Below are 25,684 nucleotides of genomic sequence, written 5' to 3' on the forward strand. Positions count from 1 at the left end.
AGAGACAGAGATACACAGAGACAGAGATACACAGAGACAGAGATACACAGAGACAGAGTTACACAGAGACAGTGATACACAGAGACAGAGATACACAGAGACAGAGATACACAGAGTTACACAGTGATACACAGAGACAGAGATACACAGAGACAGAGATACACAGAGACTGATACACAGAGACAGAGATACACAGAGACAGTGATACACAGAGACAGAGTTACACAGAGACAGAGATACACAGAGACAGAGTTACACAGAGACAGAGATACACAGAGACAGAGATACACAGAGACAGAGTTACACAGAGACAGAGTTACACAGAGACAGAGATACACAGAGTTACACAGAGACTGTTACACAGAGACAGAGATACACAGAGACAGAGATACACAGAGACAGTGATACACAGAGACAGTGATACACAGAGACAGTGATACACAGAGACAGTGATACACAGAGACAGAGATACACAGAGACAGAGTTACACAGAGACAGAGATACACAGAGACAGAGATACACAGAGACAGAGTTACACAGAGACAGAGTTACACAGAGACAGAGATACACAGAGTTACACAGAGACTGTTACACAGAGACAGAGATACACAGAGACAGAGATACACAGAGACAGAGATACACAGAGACAGTGATACACAGAGACAGTGATACACAGAGACAGTGATACACAGAGACAGTGTTACACAGAGACTGTTACACAGAGATTGATACACAGAGATTGATACAGTGAGACTGATACAGGGACGGATACAGTGTAACAGTTACACTGTGAGACTAACTCTGCCTCACTGCGCAGGCTCCACCCCCCATTCACCTTTCACCCCGGAGGAGGAGCAGCCGCCGCACAATGTCTGCGCTGGGACCGCTGGTGAGTAACCTCCCCCCTCACCCTGACCCCCACCCCCTCCCCGTGTGCCGGGCCCGCTGCTGCCTTTCCCGGTCCCTCCCGCTTGCAGCCCCACGCGGCTGAGCCCTGGAGCTGGGAGCCCCAGTCTGTGTCCCTCTCCCTGCCCCTCTCCCTGCCCCTCTCCCTGCCCCTGCCCCTCTCCCTGCCCCTCTCCCTGCCCCTGCCCCTCTCCCTGCCCCTCTCCCTGCCCCTGCCCCTCTCCCTGCCCCTGCCCCTCTCCCTGCCCCTGCCCCTCTCCCTGCCCCTGCCCCTCTCCCTGCCCCTCTCCCTGCCCCTGCCCCTCTCCCAGTCTGTGTCCCTGCCCCTCTCCCAGTCTGTGTCCCTGCCCCTCTCCCTGCCCCTGCCCCTCTCCCTGCCCCTGCCCCTCTCCCTGCCCCTCTCCCTGCCCCTGCCCCTCTCCCTGCCCCTGCCCCTCTCCCTGCCCCTGCCCCTCTCCCTGCCCCTGCCCCTCTCCCTCCACACCCGCCTCAGCGAGCCCTGCGCACCACCTGTTAAAACAGGTTTGGAGACGGCCCCTGTCTGACGATCCCCCCCCCCCCCCCCAAACTCAAACTCAAACTCAAACTCAAACCATTGCCACATTGCTGCCTGTCGAGCTGCCTGTGAGCAAATTCACTGCCGCCCCTCCCACACAACATGGACTTCACTTGGGGGGGGGGGGGGGGGAGGTGTCACGGTGAGCAGGGGTTAGCACTGCTGCCTCACGGCGCCGAGGACCCGGGTTCGATCCCGGCCCCGGGTCACTGTCCATGTGGAGTTTGCACATTCTCCCCGTGTCTGCGTGGGTGGGTGGATTGGCCACGCTAAATTGCCCCTTCATTGGAAACAATGAATTGGGTACTTTAAACATTGACTTCACTTAATTGATTTGAAAATCCATTGGGGACACCAGGGTCGTCCAGACTTAGTTTATTTTTTTTCTATATAAACTAGGATTTGCCTTTCAACTCAAAGTTGCCTCTTCAAACCTATTTCCTCACACAAAGCCTCTGAATCACTCTCAGACCTCAACTGCTGCATTAACGGTGTTGCTTACTTCCAAATATATTGCTCCATTCAAAATTGTTCCTTTTGGAAATGTTTGTTTTCTGAATGGGGGGCTTTCTTTGTCGACTGCTGTAACCTATTTGCTGATGAAGCTCATGAACTAATTTGCATTTATAAAGTGTATTCAACTGAGCTACAGTAACCCAGGAGAACGTCGTCACACGAGTTAATCGTGGATCACGGAAAGAAATCTCAGGACCGGCGACCAAACATTTAGTCAAAGAGGCAGTTTTTATGGAGCATTTACAAGGGAGAAAGTGGGGCAGAGGGAGGGAATTCCAGAACATGGGCTGCCAGCGGCCAAGGCGGTGAACATTGCAGAACACCGAAGAGACCAGAATTGGAGGCGTACAGAGACATCGGAACAGGAGTGGCCATTCAGCCCCTCGAGCCTGTCCTGCCATTCAATGAGATCACGGCTGATCGATGACCTAACTCCATATCCCTGGCTTTGGCCCAAATCCCTCAATATCTTTGCTTCACAGAAACCTCTCTATCTCAGATTTAACATTACCAGCTGTTCCAGCTTCAACTGCTGTGTGTGGCAGAGAGATTCAAACCTCTACCACCCTTTGAGGGAAGACATTCTTCCCAACATCTCTCCCGAACGGCCTGGCTCCAATTTTTAGACCATGCCGCCTAGTTTTAGAATCTCCAACCAGTGGGAATAGTTTATCTTTATCTACCCTGTCTTTCCCTGTTAATATCTTTAATTCTTTGATTAGATCATCCCATAACCTTCTAAATTCTAGTGGAAACAGGTGATGAGTAATCTCTCCTTAACACCTGTAATCCAGGTATCATTTTTGTAAACCTACGTTGCTCTCCCTCCAGCCCCAAAATCTCCTTCCTAAGGCGAGATGCCCAGAACTGCTCCCAGTGACTCCGAGTGGGGTCTAACCAGGGTTTTGTAAAGCTGCAGCATAACCCCTGTCTTTATACTCCGATCCTCCAGATATAAAGGCCAGCATTCCATTAGCCTTTTTGATTATTTCTGCACCTCTTCCTGGCATTTTAAGGATCTATGCCCCAGAACCCCTAAGTCTCTTTGGACATCTACTGTACCTAACCTCTTTCCATTTTGAAAGGAATCTGCTCTCTCCTGTTTTGGTCCAAAATGGATAACCTCTCGTTGTTTACATGGAATTCCATCTTCCACAATTTTTCCCATTCACCTAGTCTTGTCAATATCTCTTTGAAATTTTATGCTATCATCTAGCCCGCCGACAATACCACCTAAAGTGGTGGAAAGTTAGAAAGACCCTGGAAAGTTGCAGGGCTGGAGAAAATGACAGCGGTCAGGAGGGGAGAGGCCATGAAGGGATTTGAACGTGAAAAAGAGTATTTTAAAATCAAGTTATGGGATCTAGGAGCCAGTGTAGGCAGGCACAGGAGTTTGGGGGGAATGGGAGTCGGTGCAAGTTCCAGTACTGTAGCTTTTGGTGAGTTCCGTTTTATGGAGATTGGTGAAATGAAATGAAATGAAAATCGCTTATTGTCACAAGTAGGCTTCAAATGAAGTTACTGTGAAAAGCCCCTAGTCGCCACATTCCAGCACCTGTTCGGGGAGGCTGGGACAGGAATTGAACTGTGCTGCTGGCCTGTCTTGGTCTGCTTTCAAAGCCAGCGATTTAGCCCTGTGCTAAACAGTGGTGCACGAGAGCACTTCAACACAGGAGCCCAGAGGCCATGAAGCCTAGGTTGAGGGTTTTGCATGAGTAGATGGATTGAGAGGGGGCCAAAGTCAGGCGATGTTAGGAAGCTGGAAGGAGGCAATCTTGCTGATGGGGCAAACATGGCGTCAGATGGTCTGCTCGCTATCCCTTCAATTCTGCTGGGTCGAGAGTTCCGGAACAATCAGCCAGCACGACGGACGGATGCTGAGATACGTCCGAGTGAAGAAAAATCCCACGGCACTATCCAAAGAACAGGACTTGCTCTTGGCACCATTTATCTTTGAGCTCGTGCTCCATAAAACCAAATCATCTGCTTCGGTCTCATTTTTGTACGGGAATTTGTGCCGTATAAATTGGCTGCTGCATTTCCTACACACAGTGATAATACTTAAAAAATATTTAATTGGCTGTCGAACACTTGGAGTCATCCTGAAGTTATGAAAGGGACCCTAGAAATGGCAGTGATTTGTTCAGTTTAAATTGCAACAATCCACTTCGTGGATGGACTGAGTGTTTTGTATTATGTCAACTTGTTTTTGAATCCTGTGATATTTACTGCCTGGGACCCCTGCTGTAAATGGGAAGCAATTATTTTTTAGTTGCTATTTTTGAGCTGGGCTGGGGTTCTGGTGATGTTACAGCCAGGAACACAGGCTAACCGCTTGCCCTGTTTCTGCCTCCTCTCCTAGAGCGGGGCTGAGCTGGTTTCAACGGCAGACGCCTTGTCCCTACCGGCAGATGCTTATGGAAATGATGTGAGTATTTGATTTTTGTGTTTGAGGAATATTGCAGAGTCCACCCTTCCACAGCCCCTGTTAATCCTGGCGAAGCTTTCTCTCCTGCATTTTATACGTTGGAATTCCCTTTGTCGTTTTGTCCGTCTGCCTCCACACTGCTCATTCTCTGCCGCTCACTACACCATTTAAATTCTCGGTTTATTCAGTCCTGGGATGTGGGTGTCGCCGGCTACGCCAGCATTTATTACCCATTCCTAATTGCCCCTTGAGAAGGTGATGGTGAGCCTCCTTCCTGAACCGCTGCAGTCCCTGAGGTGTAGGTACACGCACGGTGCTGTTAGGGAGGGAGTTCCAGGATATTGAGCCAGCGACAGTGAAGGAACCTTTCCAAGATGGCGTGTGACTTGGGGAATGTCCAGGCGGTGGTGTTCCTGTGCATCTGCTGCCCTGGTCTCTCGGAGCTGTAGCAGCTGTGGATTTGGAAAGGGCTGTTGTCGAAGGAGCTTTCTTGAATTGGTGCTGTGCATTTTGCAGCTGGTACACACGGCTGTGATTGTGCCAGTGGTGGAGCAATGGACTGAATGTTTCGATGCAGTGGATGTGGGTGCAATCCTGGTCCTGGATTTTATCATCCAGGAGAGTTCATCTCCCTGTGTATTTTTATAAATTTACACTCCCCAATTATTTTTTTCCAATTTAGCGTGGCCAATCCACCTACCCTGCACATCTTTGGGTTTTGGGGGTGAGACCCACACAGACACGGGAAGAATGTGCAAACTCCATACGGATAGCAACCCGGGGCTGGGATCAAACCTGGGACCTCGGTGTCAGAAAGCAGCAGTGTTAAGAGTGCCTCTCCCTGTTACGATCCCAGCTTAACGGGAAGAACTTGGTTCAAAAGACCCCCACTTTTATTATTTGGTAATAAAACATGGAGATGGAGACACAGGGCCACTAATTAGTTTTAACTACAAGAAAAGAACATTTATTAAACATGAAAAGTTGGATTATTTTACAGTGCTCCTTTACTCCCCCTTATCTTAACAATTACACACAGATTTTAATATTAACATCGAATCCAAAGTACATGTTAAATTACAATGGTCTCATTAACACACAAAATCCCTTTTAATAAGACAAGATGACTGTGGTAAGACATGCTTCTCTCTGAACCCAAGTGAATGTCTGTGGATTTCTCCTCCAGATCCCCCCAGATGTTTGTTATACCGGGAGCCACCTTGTTTCCCGGCTTCCACACCAGTGATTTCAGATTCCACTTCCAAATCTTCATTACATTCTGCTTTCCCTCCGCCGCTTCCATCAAGGTTCCACTTTCAGGTTTTATACCTCTCCCTTCAGGTTTCCTTTGTCCAAAAGGTTTTTACGCAAACTCTGTGCTCCAGCCATCAATTTTCAACATTATTTCAAATAATGTCTCCCAAACTGTAGTAATTTCTCACAAACTACTTCTCACTACTGCAGATATCTGTCTGGCCTCTCATGACCCAATGTCTTTTCAACTCTCTGTGACTATACCGAATAGTGATCTGCTCTGGTTCCCAGTTCCTCTGTTCTGTTAACTCCAGACTTCTTGGAAACTTCACTTCATTCCTCTAGTTTCCTTAACTAGTTGGACTTTAGATTTCCGGCATCTGTCTTCATTTTTAAAATAAATATATTTTATTAAAGTTTTTCGATCAAACAAAAATTTCCCATTTTACAACTTTGTAATAATATATACATCGATCGTTTTTTAAATAAATAATATGCTAACTAACGGCAACTGCCAACAACAAAATAAGAAACAACAGAAATAATAACTAAAATAGTAACTTCGAAAAATCTAATATAAATAACTAATATATAAACACACACATAAAACCCCTGAGGACCCAAATGAGCCCTCCCCCCCCCCCCCCCCCCCCCCCGGGTTGCTGCTGCTACCTTTCCTATTTTCCCTTATCGCTCTGCAAGATAGTCGCGGAACGGTTGCCACCGCCTGGTGAACCCTTGAGCCGAACCTCTTAGTGCGTACTTTATCCGCTCCAATTTTATAAACCCTGCCATGTCATTGATCCAGGCCTCCACACCCGGGGGCTTAGCTTCTTTCCACATAAGTAGAATCCTTCGCCGGGCTACTAGGGACGCAAAGGCCAACACGTCGGCCTCTCTCGCCTCCTGCACTCCCGGCTCATCTGCAACCCCAAATATAGCCAACCCCCAGCCTGGTTCGACCCGGACCCCCACCACCTTTGAAATCACTTTTGCCACACCCACCCAGAACCCATGCAATACCGGACATGACCAAAACATGCGGGTGTGGTTCGCCGGGCTTCCCGCGCATCTCCCGCACCTATACTCCACTCCAAAAAATCTACTCAGCCTTGCTCCAGTCATATGCGCCCTGTGTAGAACCTTGAATTGTATCAGGCTGAGCCTGGCACACGAGGACGAAGAGTTTACCCTACTTAGGGCATCTGCCCACAGCCCCTCCTCAATCTCTTCCCCCAGCTCCTCCTCCCATTTTCCCTTCAGCTCCTCTATCATCGTCTCCCCCTCGTCTCTCATTTCCCTATATATATCTGACACCCTACCATCACCCACCCATGCCCCCAAAATCATTCTGTCCTGGATCTCTTGCGCCGGGAGCTGCGGAAATTCCCTCACCTGTTGCCTCACAAATGCCCTCACTTGCATATAGCGAAATGCATTCCCAGGTGGCAACCCATATTTTTCTGTCAGTGCTCCCAGACTCGCGAACGTCCCGTCTAAGAACAAGTCCTTCAATTTCACAATTCCTGCTCGCTGCCAAGATTTAAATCCCCCATCTATCCTTCCCGGGACGAACCTATGGTTGTTCCTTATCGGGGACCACACTGAGGCACCCGTCACTCCCTTATGTCGTCTCCACTGCCCCCAAATTTTCAGAGTTGCCACCACCACTGGGATTGTGGTGTATTTTTTCGGGGAGAACGGTAACGGCGCCGTCGCCAGTGCTTTTAGACTAGTTCCCCTACAGGACGCCATCTCCAGCCTTTTCCACGCCGCTCCTTCCCCTTCCCTCATCCACTTACATATCATTGTCACGTTGGCGGCCCAATAATAATCACTTAGACTGGGCAGTGCCAGTCCCCCTCTGTCCCTACTGCGCTGCAGGAACCCCCTCTTTACTCTTGGGGTCTTTCCAGCCCACACAAAGCTCATCATACTCTTGTCCACCTTCTTAAAAAAGGCCTTTGTAATCAGTACAGGGAGGCACTGGAACACAAAAAGAAACCTCGGAAGGACCACCATTTTAACCACCTGCACCCTGCCCGCCAATGACAGGGGTGCCATGTCCCACCTCCTAAAGTCCTCTTCCATCTGCTCTACCAGTCGTGCCAAGTCAAACTTATGCAAGGTTCCCCAGTTCCTGGCCACCTGGATCCCTAAATACCGGAAATCCCTTGTTACCCTCCTCAACGGTAAATCGTCTATTCCCCTGCCCTGTTCCCCGGGGTGCATCACAAACAGTTCACTCTTCCCCATATTCAATTTATATCCTGAAAATTCTCCAAACTCCCTGAGTGTCTGCATTATCTCAGGCATCCCCTCCACTGGGTCCGCGACATACAACAACAAATCATCCGCGTATAATGACACCCGATGCTCTTCTCCTCCTCTAAGTCCCCCCCTCCACTTTAGAGCCCCTCAGCGCTATGGCCAGTGGCTCAATTGCCAACGCAAACAGTAACGGGGACAGGGGACATCCCTGTCTTGTACTCCTATATAGTCGGAAGTGGTCAGATCGTTGCCTATTTGTAATCACACTTGCCACCGGGGCCCTTTTACAGGAGCTGAACCCATCTAATGAACCCCTCTCCAAATCCAAATCTCCTCAGTACTTCCCACAGGTAGTCCCACTCCACTCTATCAAATGCTTTCTCTGCATCCATCGCCACCACTATCTCCGCCTCCCCCTCTGGTGGGGGCATCATCATCACCCCCGACAGCCTCCGTATATTAGCATTCAATTGCCTCCCATTAACAAACCCCGTTTGATCATCATGCACCACCCCAGGGACACAGTCCTCTATCCTCGTCGCCATCACCTTGGCCAAAAGCTTGGCATCTACGTTCAGGAGGGAGATAGACCTGTATGACCCGCACTGCAGCGGGTCTTTGTCTCTTTTCAGGATCAGCGATATCATCGCCTCCGACATCGTCGGGGGTAGTGTCCCCCTTTCCCTAGCCTCATTAAAGGTTCTCGTCAGAAGTGGGGCCAGCAGGTCCACGTATTTCCTATAGAACTCCACCGGGAACCCATCCGGTCCCGGGGCCTTCCCTGCCTGCATGTTCCCAATTCCTTTTACCACCTCCTTCACCTCAATCTGCGCTCCCAGTCTTGCCATCTCCTGTTCCTCAACCTCCGGGAACTCCAGCTGGTCTAGGAAACGCATCGTTCCCTCTTTCCCTTCCGGGGGTTGAGCCTTCTATAGCCTCTCGTAAAGTACATTAAACACCCCGTTCACCCTCTCCGCTCCCCGTTCCATCTTTCCCTCCTCGTCTCTAACCCCTCCGATCTCTCTCGCCGCCCCCCTCTTCCTAAGTTGTTGGGCCAGCAGCCGGCTCGCCTTCTCTCCATATTCGTACTGCACTCCCTGTGCCTTCCTCCATTGTGCCTCCGCCTTACCCGTGGTCAACAAGTCAAAGTCCGTGTGCAATAGCCCTTCATCTGGAGCCTCCGCATATTGCCTATCCACCCTCAAAATCTCCCCCAACAATCTCTCCCTTTCTTTACCCTCTTGTTTCCCCTTGTGGGCCCTTATGGAGATCAGCTCCCCTCTAACCACCGCCTTCAGCACCTCCCAGACCACTCCCACCTGGATCTCTCCGTCATCATTAATCTCTAGGTACCTTTCAATACATCCCCTCACCCTTACACATACCCCCTCGTCCGCCAACAGTCCCATATCTAATCTCCAGAGTGGGCGCTGTTCCTTTTCCTCTCCTACTTCCAGATCTACCCAATGTGGGGCATGATCTGAAATGGCTATAGCCAAATACTCCGTTCCTGCCACCTTCAGGATCAGCGCCCTTCCCAGGACAAAGAAGTCTATCCGGGAGTACACTTTGTGGACATGGGAGAAGAAGGAAAACTCTTTACTCCTTGGCCTAGTAAATCTCCAGGGATCCACTCCTCCCATCTGCTCCATAAAGCCCTTAAGCACCTTGGCCGCTGCCGGCCTCCTCCCAGTCCTAGATCTAGACCGGTCCAGCCCTGGGTCGAGCACCGTGTTGAAGTCCCCCCCCCCCATTACCAACTTTCCCATCTCCAGGTCCGGGATGCGCCCCAACATACGCTTCATAAAGTTCCCATCATCCCAGTTCGGGGCATATACATTCACCAGCACCACCGCCTCACCTTGCAATCTGCCACTCACCATCAGGTATCTACCCCCACTGTCCACCACTGTGGTCTTCGCCTCAAACAATACCCGTTTCCCCACCAGTATTGCCACCCCTCTATTTTTCGCATCTAATCCTGAGTGGAATACCTGTCCCACCCATCCTTTTCTTAATCTGACCTGATCCGCCAGTTTCAGGTGCGTCTCCTGAAGCATGACCACGTCTGCCTTTAGCTTCTTTAGGTGCGCAAGTACCCTTGCCCTCTTAATCGGCCCGTTCAACCCTCTCACGTTCCACGTGATCAACCGGTTTGGGGGGCTCTTTACCCCCCCCCCCTCGTCGACTACCCATCCCCTTTTTTGGTTCCCACGCACCCGCTTATCCCCCCGACAGCGCCCTCCCGTCCCGACCATCCCATCCCGTAACAGCTCCCCTTCCCCTTAGCAGCAGCAACCCAGTTAACCCCCCCCAACCCCCCCGCTAGATCCCTCTCTAGCTTAGTTGCTCCCCCCATATTGCTTCCGGAAGTCAGCAAACTCTGGCTGACCTCGGCTTCCCCGTTTATCCTTAGCCTCCCATTATGTGAGGCCCCCTCCTTCCTGCGCCCCCTTTTCCCGCCACAATTTCCATAGCGCGGGAACAAAGCCTGCACTTCCCTCTCGGCCCCGCCCCTGATGGCGCAGCTCCCTCTCTCCTTCCCCCTCCCCTTCCCCACCGGCGCCCACATTTCTTCGTGTCCCCCCCCCTTAGAGGGGAAATAATTTTTTTCCCCCCCCCCCATCTGATTCACAGTCCCTTACCACCACCTCACTACTTCATTTCAAACACTCTTTCTCCAATCTAGTCCAACTTCTCCTCTTCAATAAACGCCTCTTCTGCCGTCTCGAAGTAGTGGTGTTTACCCTGGTGTGTAACCCACAGTCTTGCCGGCTGCAACATTCCGAACTTCACTTTCCTCTTGTGGAGCACCGCCTTGGCCCGATTGAAACTCGCCCTCCTTCTCGCCACCTCCGCACTCCAATCCTGATACACGCGGATCACCACGTTCTCCCACCTGCTGCTCCGTGTCTTTTTCGCCCATCTCAGGACCATCTCCCTGTCCTTGTAGCGGTGGAACCTCACCACTATTGCTCGCGGTATTTCTCCTGCCTTTGGTCTTCTCACGAGGACTCGGTATGCTCCCTCCACTTCCAGGGGGCCCGTCGGGGCCTCAGCTCCCATTAAGGTATGGAGCATCGTGCTCACATACGCCCCAACGTCCGCTCCCTCTGCCCCTTCGGGAAGCCCCAAGATTCTTAAGTTCTTCCTCCTCGAGCTATTTTCCAGGGCTTCCAGTCTCTCCATACACCTCTTATGCAGTACCTCGTGCGGCTCCGTCTTCACCACCAAGCCCTGTATCTCGTCCTCATTTTCGGCAGCTTTTGCCTTCACTCCACGGAGCTCCATCTCTTGGGTCTTCTGCGCCTTCTTTAACCCCTCAATCGCCTGCAGCATCCGTGCCAGCACCTCCTTCTTGAGCTCCTCCACACATCACCGGAGGAACTCCTGCTGTTCCAGGCCCCATACCAACTGGCCTCCCTCCGCCGCCATCTTGCTTCTCACTTCCCTTCTTTGCCGCTGCTCCAGAGGATCCTCCGCAATCTGGCCACTATTATCTCTTCTGTCCATTCACATCCGGGGGGACTCCCTTCTATGTCGCCTCACAGTGGGTTTAGCCTTCGAAAATTGCCGTTGGGGCTCCCGATAAGAGCCCAAAAGTCCGTTAAAACGGGAGGTGCCGAAACGTGCGACTTAGCTGGTCATCACCGCACCCAGAAGTCCCGGCATCTGTCTTCTTAACCATTGCTCCATAGTATGGCTTTTCTTCTAGCAAGACAGAGAACAGCTCCCTCATAGCTCTCTAACACCAACTGGTTCTAGCAGGGCTGTGAAAGCTGCCTTCTCTCTCACCACCTATCTCCAACTGCAATCAATTCAGCTAAACTAAAATGTCTCCCCACCTTACAAGGCCCCAGTTGCTAAACAACCACTGCTATCTTATTCAATCTCCACATGGTGGCCCTCTCGAAGCACAATAGAGACACAGTTGGAATTGAAACCAACCCCACACACATACAAACACCGTTGTCCATCATGAACCGAACTTTAGATTTTCCCCTTCCAGGCTCAGAAACATTAAATTGAACCCACTTAAAACTATACTTTATTTCTAATGTATACCAATGCAAATATATGATGTGGAGACGCCGGCGACAACGAATGAACGGACATCGCGCGACAATCACCAGGCAGGAATGTTCCCTTCCAGTCGGGGAACACTTCAGCAGTCAAGGGTATTCAGCCTCTGATCTCCGGGTAAGCGTTCTCCAAGGCGGCCTTCAGGACGCGCGACAACGCAGAATCGCCGAGCAGAAACTTATAGCCAAGTTCCGCACACATAAGTGTGGCCTCAACCGGGACCTGGGATTCATGTCGCATTACATTCATCCCCCACCATCTGGCCTGGGCCTGCGAAATCCTACCAACTGTCCTGGCTTGACACAATTCACATCTCTTTATCCTGGGGTTACCCCTCTCTCTGGATCTGTAAAGATTTAATCACCTGCTAATGCTCGCATTCCAAGCATTGTCTGGCATCTTTGAATTTCTCTATATATATGTTTCTGGAACATACCATTCACCTGAAGAAGGAGCAGCGCTCCGAAAGCTAGTGTTTGAAACAAACCCGTTGGACTTTAACCTGGTGTTGTAAGACTTCTTACTGTGCAAATATAAATCCCTTAAAATGACCTTTGTTTTTCCAACATCCAACTTGTGTCTCGTGATTGGCTCTGGGGAGTCAGGAGGTGAGTTACTGCAGTGGTGATTGGCTCACCTACCTGCTTGGGTCTAAGTTTCCTGGTTGTCTATCTCGGCTGTCACCTCAATTGTCCAATACTTATTCCTCAGCCAGCATCATGAAAACAGATCAGCTGGTCATCAAGACATTGCAGTCTGTGAAAAAGCTGTGACTAAATTTCAAACTTTTCCAGTGTCTGTGAAATGCTTTGAAAACCCGAGGTTGTGAAAGGATCGACATAAATGTCCGTCTTTTTATAGGAACCATCACATTTGCTCAATTCAAATTGTACAGTTTATAATGTACCAAATAACCAAAATGCCAAACTTCCTCACCCTAATTTGCCGTAGGCAGAACATGAATCACAGAATCCCTGCAATGCTGGAGGAAGCTAAACGGCCCATCGAGTCTTCACCGATCGTCGGAATGAGACCTCTTCCCCTGCCCTATCCTCATAACCCCACCTAACCTTCACATCCTTGGACTTATGGTCAAGCATAAACGCTTCACCCGCTAAAACCTTCTGAAACACCTTGCAGCATTTTGTGATAAGGCTCATAGAATTTACAGTGCAGAAGGAGGCCATTCGGCCCGAGTCTGCACCGGCCCTCAGAACGAGCTCTCTACTTCAGCCCACACCTCCATCCTATCTCAGTAACCCCATCTAACCTTTTTTTGGGGGACACTAAGGGAAATTTAGCGTGGCCAATCCACCTAACCTGCACCTCTTTGGACTGTGGGAGGAAACCGGAGCACCCGGAGGAAACCCATACAGACTCCGCACAGAGTGACCCAAGCCGGGAATTGAACCCTGGTCCCTGGAGCTGTGAAGCAACCGTGATAATCACTGTGCTACCGAGTTGCCCATATGTCATTGAGCTAATCACACTCCCACTGCAACTGCCCCCACCAGGGGAGGGCATTCCAGGTCCCTCTGCTCCCCCAATACCCAATTTAGACTCTTCAGTTCCAACCAGTGTGTGGCCTCCTCCTCCTCCTCCCTGTAGCTGTCCACCACCAGTCATATTGGTCCAGAAATTATTTGGCCATTAAATACACATTCTCTAAATGAATGTATTTTGTCACCGTGCTGATAAACTGCAATCTCTGATTCGGAGTTGTTTAATTCTACCTGTTGCTTTACAGCCGAACTTGGAAATGATGTGGGCTATGAAAGCCTATCAACATGCCGAGATCTACTTCAATGTGAGTCGTTTTGTTACGTTGTTATTTGTCAGATGGTTGCTGCTCCTTCACTGTAAGGGAAGTTGGGTTAAGATTGTGTGCCTTTGTCACCTCCAGGCGAGATCATCCCAACACTTCCCTGCCTGACCAACCCCACCTTCCATCCTCGGTCAATTTCATCACATCTAACGTGTTTCTACCCCGACCAATGCCCAATCACTCATTACTCCTATTCGTGCTCAACAACATGGGCCCTCAGTCCCCAACACCTCCAATCTGATATCCTTGTGTTTAACATCCCGCCATGGTCTTGCACAATCTCATTTCTGTCACATTCTCCAGCCCGTGCAGGGCAGCACGGTAGCATGGTGGTTAGCACAATTGCTTCACAGCTCCAGAGTCCCAGGTTCAATTCCGGCTTGGGTCACTGTCTATGCTGAGTCTGCACATTCTCCCCGTGTCTGCGTGGGTTTCCTCCGGGTGCTCCGGTTTCCTCCCACAGTCCAAGATGTGCAGGTTAGGTGGATTGGCCACGATAAATTGCCCTTGGTGTCCAAAATTGCCCTTAGTGTTGGGTGGGGTTACTGGGTTATGGGGATCGGGTGGAGATGTTGACCTTGGGTAGGGAGCTCTTTCCAAGAGCCGGTGCAGTCTCGATGGGCCGAATGGCCTCCTTCTGCACTGTAAATTCTATGATAAATTCTATGATAAACCAACAACCCGCCCTCTTTACTCCCCCACACAACAGTTTCTGGCATTTTGTGAACCCATTCTCTTACAATTGGCAGCCTTCAGCTGTCTCGCCCCCCACCCACCCCCACACCCCCTGCCCCCATGCTGTGGAATTCACCCCCCGTGTCTCGGGATTACTCCCTGTGCCACGTGCCAGTGAGGCTAGAAATAGGAAGATAGAGCAGCTAAACACGTGGCTAAACAGCTGGTGTAGGAGGGAGGGTTTCCGTTATCTGGACCACTGGGAGCTCTTCCGGGGCAGGTGTGACCTGTATAAGAAGGATGGGTTGCATCTAAACCGGAGAGGCATAAATATCCTGGCCGCGAGGTTTGCTAGTGTCACACGGGAGGGTTTAAACTAGTATGGCAGGGGGGTGGGCACGGGAGCAATAGGTCAGAAGGTGAGAGCATTGAGGGAGAACTAGGGAATAGGGACAGTGGGGCTCTGAGGCAGAGCAGACAGGGAGAAGTTGCTGAACACAGCGGGTCTGGTGGCCTGAAGTGCATATGTTTTAATGCAAGAAGTTTTACGGGTAAGGCAGATGAACTTAGCGCTTGGATTACTACTTGGAACTATGATGTTGTTGCCATTACTTCCCTGGTTGAGGGAAGGGCAGGATTGGCAGCTAAACGTTCCAGGATTTAGATGTTTCAGGTGGAACAGAGGGGGATGTAAAAGGGGTGGTGGAGTTGCTCTACTGGTTAGGGAGAATATCACAGCTGTACTACGGGAGGACACCTCAGAGGGCAGTGAGGCTATATGGGTAGAGATCAAGAATAAGAAGGGTGCAGTCACAATGCTGGGGGTTTACTACAGACCTCCTAACAGCCAGCGGGAGATAGAGGAGCAGATAGGTAGACAGATTTTGGAAAAGAGTAAAAACAACAGGGTTGTGATGATGGGAGACTTCAACTTCCCCAATATTGACTGGGACTCACTTAGTGCCAGGGGCTTAGACGGGGCAGAGTTTGTAAGGAGCATCCAGGAGGGTTTCTTAAAACAATATGTAGACAGTCCAACTAGGGAAGGGGCTGTACTGGACCTGGTATTGAGGAATGAGCCCGGCCAGGTGGTAGAAGTTTCAGTAGGGGAGCATTTCGGGAACAGTGACCACAATTCAGTAAGTTTTAAAGTGCTTGGTGGACAAGGATAAGAGTGATCCTAGGGTGAATGTGCTAAATTGGGGGAAGGCTAATTATAACAATATTAGGCGGCAACTGAAGAACCTAGATTGGGGGCGGATGTTTGAGGGTAAATCAACATCTGACATGTGGGAGGCTTTCAAGTGTCAGTTGAAAGGAATTCAGGACCGGCCTGTTCCTGTGAAGAAGAAGGATAAATACGGCAATTTTCGGGAACCTTGGATAACGAGAGATATTGTAGGCCTCGTCAAAAAGCAAAAGGAGGCATTTGTCAGGGATAAAAGACTGGGAACAAATGAAGCTTGTGTGGAATATAAGGAAAGTAGGAAGGAACTTAAGCAAAGAATCAGGAGGGCTAGAAGGGGTCACAAAAAGTCATTGGCAAATAGGGTTAAGGAAAATCCCAAGGCATTTTACACGTACATAAAAAGCAAGAGGGTAGCCAGGGAAAGGGTTGGCCCACTGAAGGATAGGCAACGGAATCTATCTGTGGAGCCAGAGGAAATGGGCGAGGTACTAAATGAATACTTTGCATCAGTATTCACCAAAGAGAAGAAATTGGTAGATGTTGAGTCTGGAGAAGGGTGTGTAGATAGCCTGGGTCACATTGAGATCCAAAAAGACGAGGTGTCGGGCGTCTTGAAAAATATTAAGGTAGATAAGTCCTCAGGGCCTGATGGGATCTACCCCAGAATACTGAAGGAGGCTAGAGAGGAAATTTCTGAGGCCTTGACAGAAATCTTTGGATCCTCACTGTCTTCAGGTGATGTCCCGGAGGACTGGAGAATAGCCAATGTTGTTCCTCTGTTTAAGGAGGGTAGCAAGGATAAGCCAGGGAACTACAGGCCGGTGAGCCTTACTTCAGTGGTAGGGAAATTACTGGAGAGAATTCTTCGAGACAGGATCTACTCCCATTTGGAAGCAAATGGACGCATTAGTGAGAGAGCATGGTTTTGTGAAGGGGAGGTTGTGTCTCACTAACTTGATAGAGTTTTTCGAGGAGGTCATAAAGATGATTGATGCAGGTAGGGCAGTGGATGTTGTCTATATGGACTTCAGTAAGGCCTTTGACAAGGTCCCTCATGGTAGACTAGTACAAAAGGTGAAGTCACACGGGATCGGGGTGAGCTGGCAAGATGGATACAGAACTGGCTAGGTCATAGAAGGCAGAGAGTAGCAATGGAAGGATGTTTTTCTAATTGGAGGGCTGTGACCAGTGGTGTTCCGCAGGGATCACTGCTGGGACCTTTGCTGTTTGTAGTGTATACAAATGATTTGGAGGAAAATGTCACTGGTCTGATTAGTAAGTTTGCAGACGACACAAAGGTTGGTGGAATTGCGGATAGCGATGAGGACTGTCAGAGGATACAGCAGGATTTAGATTGTTTGGAGACTTGGGCGGAGAGATGGCAGATGGAGTTTAATCCGGACAAATGTGAGGTAATGCATTTTGGAAGGTGTATTGCAGGTAGGGAATATACAGTGAATGGTAGAACCCTCAAGAATATTGAAAGTCAGAGAGATCTAGGTGTACAGGTCCACAGGTCACTGAAAGGGGCAACACAGGTGGAGAAGGTAGTCAAGAAGGCATACGGCATGCTTGCCTTCATTGGCTGGGGCATTGAGTATAAGAATTGGCAAGTCATGTTGCAGCTGTATAGAACCTTAGTTAGGCCACACTTGGAGTATAGTGTTCAATTCTGGTCGCCATACTACCAGAAGGATGTGGAGGCTTTAGAAAGGGTGCAGAAGAGATTTACAAGAATGATGCCTGGTATGGAGGGCATTAGCTATGAGGAGCGATTGAATAAACTCGGTTTGTTCTCACTGGAACGACGGAGGTTGAGGGGCGACCTGATAGAGGTCTACAATATTATGAGGGGCATAGACAGAGTGGATAGTCAGAGGCTTTTCACCAGGGTAGAGGGGTCAATTACTAGGGGGCATAGGTTAAGGTGTGAGGGGCAAGGTTTATACGAGGCAAGTTTTTTACACAGAGGGTAGTGGGTGCCTGGAACTCGCTACCGGAGGGGGTGGTGGAAGCAGGGACGATAGTGACATTTAAGGGGCATCTTGACAAATACAGGAATAGGATGGGAATAGAGGGATACGGACCCAGGAAGTGTAGAAGATTGTTTAGTCGGGCAGCATGGTCGGCACGGGTTTGGAGGGCCGAACGGCCTGTTCCTGTGCTGTATGTTTCTTTGTTCTTTGTCCCCACCTCTCTTTCCAAGATGCTCTTCATAACCGATAAACTCTTCGAAGTCCCCCCGTGGGTCCCACCATCTGAAAAAACTCTTCCACTCCTGGCCTCCTGCACACGCTCCACAACTCCCTCCCTGAACCTCTTTTGACTCCCTCCTTGTCAATGCTCCGAGGAGCCGAACTCTTTTACCAGACCTTTGCTGCCGGTTCTGTTCTATGCTTCTGTGGAATCATGTCAACGTTTGTCTGATTAGTCCTGTGCAGTGCAATATTCACGCACAAAATTGCTGGTGCCTCTCTGGAAAGCCTCGGGATGGGCAAGTTAGAAATGTTAACTCAGTGGTTGGTATTTGTTGCGGCCACTTCTGGCGTGTTAACAGGTCCTAATTGCTGTAGCTTTCTAGTTGGGGGCACATTGGTGATTGTTCTGAAATTTTGCTAATTCAATTGGAAGTGTTTGAATTTCTCGGAGACACTTGACCAGAGTGAAGAAGTCACCATTTTAGGATTTGCAGAGTTCACCTGTGGTTCTTCCCTTTGCTCTGGAATGAGTGTGGAGAATACATCTTTCCTGGAATGACAATTATCGTGCGGCACGGCAGCACAGTGGTTAGCACTGTTGCTTCACAGCGCCAGGGTCCCGGGTTCGATTCCCGGCTTGGGTCGCTGTCTGTGCAGAGTCTGCACCTTCTCCCCGTGTCTGCGTGGGTTTCCTCCGGGTGCTCCGGTTTCCCCCCACAAGTCCCGAAAGACGTGCTTGTTAGGTGAATTGGATATTCTGAATTCTCCCTCTGTGTACCCGAACAGGCGCCGGAATGTGGCGACTAGGGGATTTTCACAGTAACTTCATTGCAGTGTTAATGTAAGCCTGCTGGTGACACTGATAAAGATTATTATTAAATTATTGAGTAATTTCACAGATAATTTAATTTCACTGAGATAGTGGACTCAGTAGAATTCTGTTTTTAATCTTGTGTGTACAAACTTGTACATTATACAAACATAGAGGATAGGAGCAGGAGCAGGCCATTCGGCCCTTCGAGCCTGCTCCGCCATTCATTATGATCATGGCTGATCATCAAGTTCAATACCCTGATTGCGCCTTCCCCCCCATATCCCTGGATCCCTTTCGCCCCAAGAGCTGTATCTAAGTCCTGCTTGAAATTACACAGCGCTTTGGCCTCAGCTACTTTCTGCGGGAGTGAATTCCACAGATTCACCGCTCTCTGGGTGAAGAAATCTCTCCTCACCTCAGTCCCAAAAGGTTTATCCCTTATCCTCAAACTATGACCCCTAGTCCTGGACCCCCCCACCATCGGGGACATTCTTTCTGAATCTACCCTGTCTAATCCTGTTAGAATTTTATATGTTTCTATGAAATCCCCTCTCACTCTTCTAAACTCCAATGAATATAATCCTAACTGATTTAGTCTCTCCTCATATGACAGTCCCGCCACCCCAGGAATCAGTCTGGTAAACCTTCGCTGCATTCCCTCCACAGCAAGAACATCCTTCCTCAGATAAGGACACCAAAACTGCCACAATACTCCAGGTGTGTCCTCACCAATGCCCTGTATAATTGTCAGTAAAACATCCCTATTTCTGTACTCAAATCCTCTCGCTCTGAAGGCCAACATACCATTTGCCTTCTTTACTGCCTGCTGTAACTTGAGCGCTTGCTTTCAGCGACTGATGCACGAGGACACCGAGGTCTCGCTGAGTATCCACCTCTCTCAATGTGCACCCATTTAAATAATCATCTACCTCACATTTATCCACATTATACTGCGTCTGCCATGCATGTTCCCACTCACTCAGCCTGTCCAAATCCCGCTGAAGCATCTCTGCATCCTCCTCACAGCTCACCCTCCCATCCAACTCGGCGTCATCTGCAAATTGGAGATAATACATTTAGTTCCATCGTCCAAATCATTAATATATAACGTGAACAGTTGGGGTCCCAGCACAGATCCCTGCGGTACCCCACAAGTCACTGCCAGCCAATCAGAAAAAGGCTTTTTGCTTCCTGTCTGCTAACCAGCTTTTTATCCATCTCAAGACACTACCCGTAATCCCATATGCTTTAACTTTACACAGTAATCTGCTAATGTTAGACCTTGTCGAAAGCTTTGTGAATGTTTAAATAATCCACATACACCTGTTCTCTCTGGTCAACTCTATTCGTTACACCTTCAATAAATTCCACTAGATTTGTCTAGCATGATTTATTTCCCTTTTGTAAATCCATGCTGACTTTTTCTGATTACACGACTGCTTTCCAAATGCTGTGCTGTGAAATCCTTGATAATGTACTCCAGCAACTTCCCTCCTACCGGCGTTAGGCTCACTGGTCTATAGGTCCCTGTTTTCTCTCTACCTCCCTTTCTGAATAGCGGGGTTACATTCGCTACCCTCCAATCTGTAGGAACCACTCCAGAGTCCAAAGAACTTTGGAAAATGGCCACCAATGGATCTACTATTTCTAGGGCCACTTCCTTAAATACTCTGGGATGAAGATTATCCGGCCCTGGAGATTTATCTGCCTTCAATCCCATTAATTTACCTAAAGCCATTTCTCTAATCCGGTACATTATTCATGTCTTCCTTTGCGAAGGCAGAAGCAAAGTACCAATTTAGTTCCTCAGTTATTTCTTTGTTCTCTGTTATGAATTCCCCTGTTTCTGACTGTAAGGGGCCTACATTAGTTTTTATTCATCTTTTTCTCTTTATATACTTGTAGAAACTTTTAGTTTGTTTTTATGTTCTCCGCTAGTTAACTGTCATGTTATATTTCCCCTTCTTAATCAATCCCTTGATCTGCCTTTGCTGAATTTGAAACTGTTCCCAATCCTCAGGTCTATTGCTTTTTCTTGCTAGTGTGTATGCCTCTTCTTTGAATCGAATACTCTCTCTAATTTCCCTTGTAAACCATGGTTTGGCCACAGTTCCCTTTCTACTCTTGTGTTAAATAGGAATAAAAAACTTTTGGAGTTCACCTATTGGTTCTGTGAATGCTGCCATTGTCTGTTCATTGTCTTTCCTTTTAATAATGTTTCCCAGTCCATCATAGCCAGCTCACACCTCATACTATCACAGCTACCTTCATTGAGGTTCAGGACCCTGGTCTCAGAATCAACTACCTCACTATCCATCTTGATAAAGAATTCTGCCATTTTATGGTCACTCATCCTCAAATTCCGAGGTGTGCACATCACCAGCAATCTGTCCTGGTCGACGCCATGACCAGGAAAGCACAATAGCCCCTTATAGGTAACTGAGGAAATTCGGCATGTCCACATTGACTCTTACCAACGTTTACAGGTGCACCATAGAAAGCATCCTATCAGGCTGCATCACAACCTGGTATGGCAACTGCTCGGCCCAAGACCGTAAGAAACTACAGAGTCGTGAAAACAGCCCAGTCCATCACACAAACCTGCCTCCCATCCATTGAATCTGTCTGCACCTCCCGCTGCCTGGGGAAAGCGGGCAGCATAATCAAAGATCCCTCCCACCCGGCTTACTCACTCTTCCAACTTCTTCCATCGGGCAGGAGATACAGAAGTCTGAGAACACGCACTAACAGATTCAAAAACAGCTTCCCCACTGTTACCAGACTCCTAAATGACCCTCTTGATCTCTTCACACATCTTCTCTACTCAGTAGTGCTACACTCCTGTATGCTTCACCCAATGCCTGTGTCTATGTATTTACATTGTGTATTTATGTGTGCCCTATGTTTTTCATGTCAGGAATGATCTGTCTGGACTGAATGCGGAACAATACTTTTCACTGTACCTCGGTACACATGACAATAAACAAATCCAATCCAAGGGTTCTCTCAACTCGATTGCCAACTAATCCTTTCTCATTGCACAACACCCAGTCCACCTTGTTCCCTTGTTGGTTCCTCAACGTACTGGTCCAGGAAACCATCCTGTCTACACCCCAGACATTCCTCCTCTGTTGCACTGTGACTAATTTGAGCCGCCCAATCTACCTGCAGATTAAAGTCACCCAGAATCACAGATGGTCCTTTATCACACGCTGCTCTGATTTCCTGCCTAATGCTTTTCCCAATATTTCCACTGTAGTTTAGGGGTTTGTATACCGCCCCCGACAAATGTTTTTTACGCCCTTGGTGTTTCTTAACTCCACCCAGGCAGATTCCACATAATCTGTACTAATATTTTTCCTTACTATTGTATCAATATCTTCTCTAATCAGTAATGCAACTCCACCACCTTTTACTTTCCGTCTGTCCTTCCTAAAAACTGAATATCCCTCAATGTTTAGTTCCCATCCTTGGAGCTATGTCTCCGTAATCCCAAATATATCATATCCCTTTACATCTATCTGCGTAACTAATTCATCCATTATATTTCAAATGCACCGCGTGTTCAGGTACAAGACCTAGCTAGTCCTTTTAACGTACCCTGTCCCATCTCTACTATTTTTTACAGTGTTATTATCTGATACAGGCCCTTGAGTTTTCTGCCTGTCACTTTTCTTATTCTGCTTGCTGTCTGTTTCTCTTGTTCCTGATTCGCCGCTCTGAATCCTTACATAGATTCCCATCCCCCTGCCATATTAGTTTAAACCCTCCCCCACCACTCATGCAAGTACCTATAGCAATGGAGAGGGATAGGGACATATGGCAGGGCAAGGTTTATAACTGGGGGAAGGGTAATTACGATGTGATTAGGCAAGAATTGGGGAGCATAAGATGGAAACAGGAACTGTCAGGGATAGGCATAATTGAGATGTGGAGCTTGTTCAAGAAGCAAATACTGCGTGTCCTTGATATGTATGTCCCTGTCAGGCAGGGAGGAAATGGTTGAGTGAGGGAACCATGGTTTACAAAAGAGGTTGAATGTCTTGTCAAGAAGAAGAAGGGGGCTTATGTAAGGATGAGAAAACAAGGTTCAGTTAGGGCACTTGAGGGATACAAGATAGCTAGGAAGGAGCTCAAGAAAGGGCTTAGAAGAGCTAGGAGGGGGCATGAGATGTCCTTGGCGGGTAGGATCAAGAAAAACCCCAAGGCTTTTTACACTTACGTGAGGAATAAAAGAATGACCAAGGTGAAGTTAGGGCCGGTCAAGGACAGTAGTGGGAATGTGTGCATGGAGTCTGAAGATATAGGAGAGGCCCGAAATGAATACTTTTCAGTGTTCACAAAGGAGAGGGGCCATGTTGTTGAGGAGGATAGTGCGATACAGGCTGGTAGGCTGGAGGAGGTAGATATTCGGAAGGAAGATGTGTTAGAAATTTTGAGATAGATAAGTCTCCTAGACCTGATGGGTTATAGAACATAGAACATAGAACAATACAGCGCAGTACAGGCCCTTCGGCCCACGATGTTGCACCGAAACAAAAGCCATCTAACCTACACTATGCCATTATCATCCATATGTTTATCCAATAAACTTTTAAATGCCCTCAATGTTGGCGAGTTCACTACTGTAGCAGGTAGGGCATTCCACGGCCTCACTACTCTTTGCGTAAAGAACCTACCTCTGACCTCTGTCCTATATCTATTACCCCTCAGTTTAAAGTTATGTCCCCTCATGCCAGCCATATCCATCCGCGGGAGAAGGCTCTCACTGTCCACCCTATCCAACCCCCTGATCATTTTGTATGCCTCTATTAAGTCTCCTCTTAACCTTCTTCTCTCCAACGAAAACAACCTCAAGTCCATCAGCCTTTCCTCATAAGATTTTCCCTCCATACCAGGCAACATCCTGGTAAATCTCCTCTGCACCCGCTCCAAAGCCTCCATGTCCTTCCTATAATGCGGTGACCAGAACTGTACGCAATACTCCAAATGCGGCCGTACCAGAGTTCTGTACAGCTGCAACATGACCTCCCGACTCCGGAACTCAATCCCTCTACCAATAAAGGCCAACACTCCATAGGCCTTCTTCACAACCCTATCAACCTGGGTGGCAACTTTCAGGGATCTATGTACATGGACACCTAGATCCCTCTGCTCATCCACACTTTCAAGAACTTTACCATTAGCCAAATATTCCGCATTCCTGTTATTCCTTCCAAAGTGAATCACCTCACACTTCTCTACATTAAACTCCATTTGCCACCTCTCAGCCCAGCTCTGCAGCTTATCTATATCCCTCTGTAACCTGCTACATCCTTCCACACTATCGACAACACCACCGACTTTAGTATCATCTGCAAATTTACTCACCCACCCTTCTGCGCCTTCCTCTAGGTCATTGATAAAAATGACAAACAGCAACGGCCCCAGAACAGATCCTTGTGGTACTCCACTTGTGACTGTACTCCATTCTGAACATTTCCCATCAACCACCACCCTCTGTCTTCTTTCAGCTAGCCAATTTCTGATCCACATCTCTAAATCACCCTCAATCCCCAGCCTCCGTATTTTTTGCAATAGCCTACCGTGGGGAACCTTATCAAACGCTTTGCTGAAATCCATATATACCACATCAACTGCTCTACCCTCGTCTACCTGTTCAGTCACCTTCTCAAAGAACTCAATAAGGTTTGTGAGGCATGACCTACCCTTCACAAAGCCATGCTGACAATCCCTGATCATATTATTCCTATCTAGATGATTATAAATCTTGTCTCTTATAATCCCCTCCAAGACTTTACCCACTACAGACGTGAGGCTCACCGGTCTATAGTTGCCGGGGTTGTCTCTGCTTCCCTTTTTGAACAAAGGGACCACATTTGCAGTCCTCCAGTCCTCTGGCACTATTCCTGTAGCCAATGATGACATAAAAATCAAAGCCAAAGGTCCAGCAATCTCTTCCCTGGCCTCCCAGAGAATCCTAGGATAAATCCCATCAGGTCCCGGGGACTTATCTATTTTCAGCCTGTCCAGAATTGCCAACACCTCTTCCCTACGTACCTCAATGCCATCTATTCTATTAGCCTGGGGCTCAGCATTCTCCTCCACAACATTATCTTTTTCCTGAGTGAATACTGACGAAAAATATTCATTTAGTATCTCGCCTATCTCTTCAGACTCCACACACAATTTCCCATCCCTGTCCTTGACTGGTCCTACTCTTTCCCTAGTCATTCGCTTATTCCTGACATACCTATAGAAAGCTTTTGGGTTTTCCTTGATCCTTCCTGCCAAATACTTCTCATGTCCCCTCCTTGCTCGTCTTAGCTCTCTCTTTAGATCCTTCCTCGCTACCTTGTAACTCTCCATCGCCCCAACCGAAACTTCACACTTCATCTTCACATAGGCCTCCTTCTTCCTCTTAACAAGAGATTCCACTTCCTTGGTAAACCACGGTTCCCTTGCTCGACGCCTTCCTCCCTGTCTGACCGGTACATACTTATCAAGAACACGCAGTAGCTGATCCTTGAACAAGCCCCACTTATCCAGTGTGCCCAACACTTGCAGCCTACTTCTCCACCTTATCCCCCCCAAGTCACGTCTAATGGCATCATAATTGCCCTTCCCCCAGCTATAACTCTTGCCCTGCGGTGTATACTTATCCCTTTCCATCATTAACGTAAACGTCACCGAATTGTGGTCACTGTCCCCAAAGTGCTCTCCTACCTCCAAATCCAACACCTGGCCTGGTTCATTACCCAAAACCAAATCCAACGTGGCCTTGCCTCTTGTTGGCCTGTCAACATATTGTTTCAGGAAACCCTCCTGCACACACTGTACAAAAAATGACCCATCTATTGTACGCGAACTATATCTTTTCCAGTCAATATTTGGAAAGTTAAAGTCTCCCATAATAACTACCCTGTTACTTTCGCTCATATCCAGAATCATCTTCGCCATCCTTTCCTC

The 25,684-nt window shown here is 48.5% G+C and overlaps 1 protein-coding gene across 2 annotated transcripts in view; it reads left to right on the forward strand.

Annotated features, from left to right (window-relative positions):
- Positions 1–762: 762 nt before the first annotated feature.
- pbdc1 (polysaccharide biosynthesis domain containing 1) overlaps positions 763–25,684 on the forward strand; it is a 41,015-nt gene continuing 16,093 nt past the window's right edge. Inside the window, exons 1-3 of one of the 2 annotated variants that reach the window (XM_072485572.1) lie at positions 763–889; positions 4,341–4,406; positions 13,762–13,821. In XM_072485572.1, coding sequence (XP_072341673.1) covers positions 869–889; positions 4,341–4,406; positions 13,762–13,821 — 147 coding nt within the window. In that variant the 5' untranslated portion in view covers positions 763–868. The remainder of the gene's footprint in view (positions 890–4,340; positions 4,407–13,761; positions 13,822–25,684) is intronic. The other variant, XM_072485573.1, reaches the window with a different exon arrangement.

The sequence above is a fragment of the Scyliorhinus torazame genome, chromosome 20 (genome assembly GCF_047496885.1).
Source record: "Scyliorhinus torazame isolate Kashiwa2021f chromosome 20, sScyTor2.1, whole genome shotgun sequence".
NCBI classification, from domain to species: domain Eukaryota; kingdom Metazoa; phylum Chordata; class Chondrichthyes; order Carcharhiniformes; family Scyliorhinidae; genus Scyliorhinus; species Scyliorhinus torazame.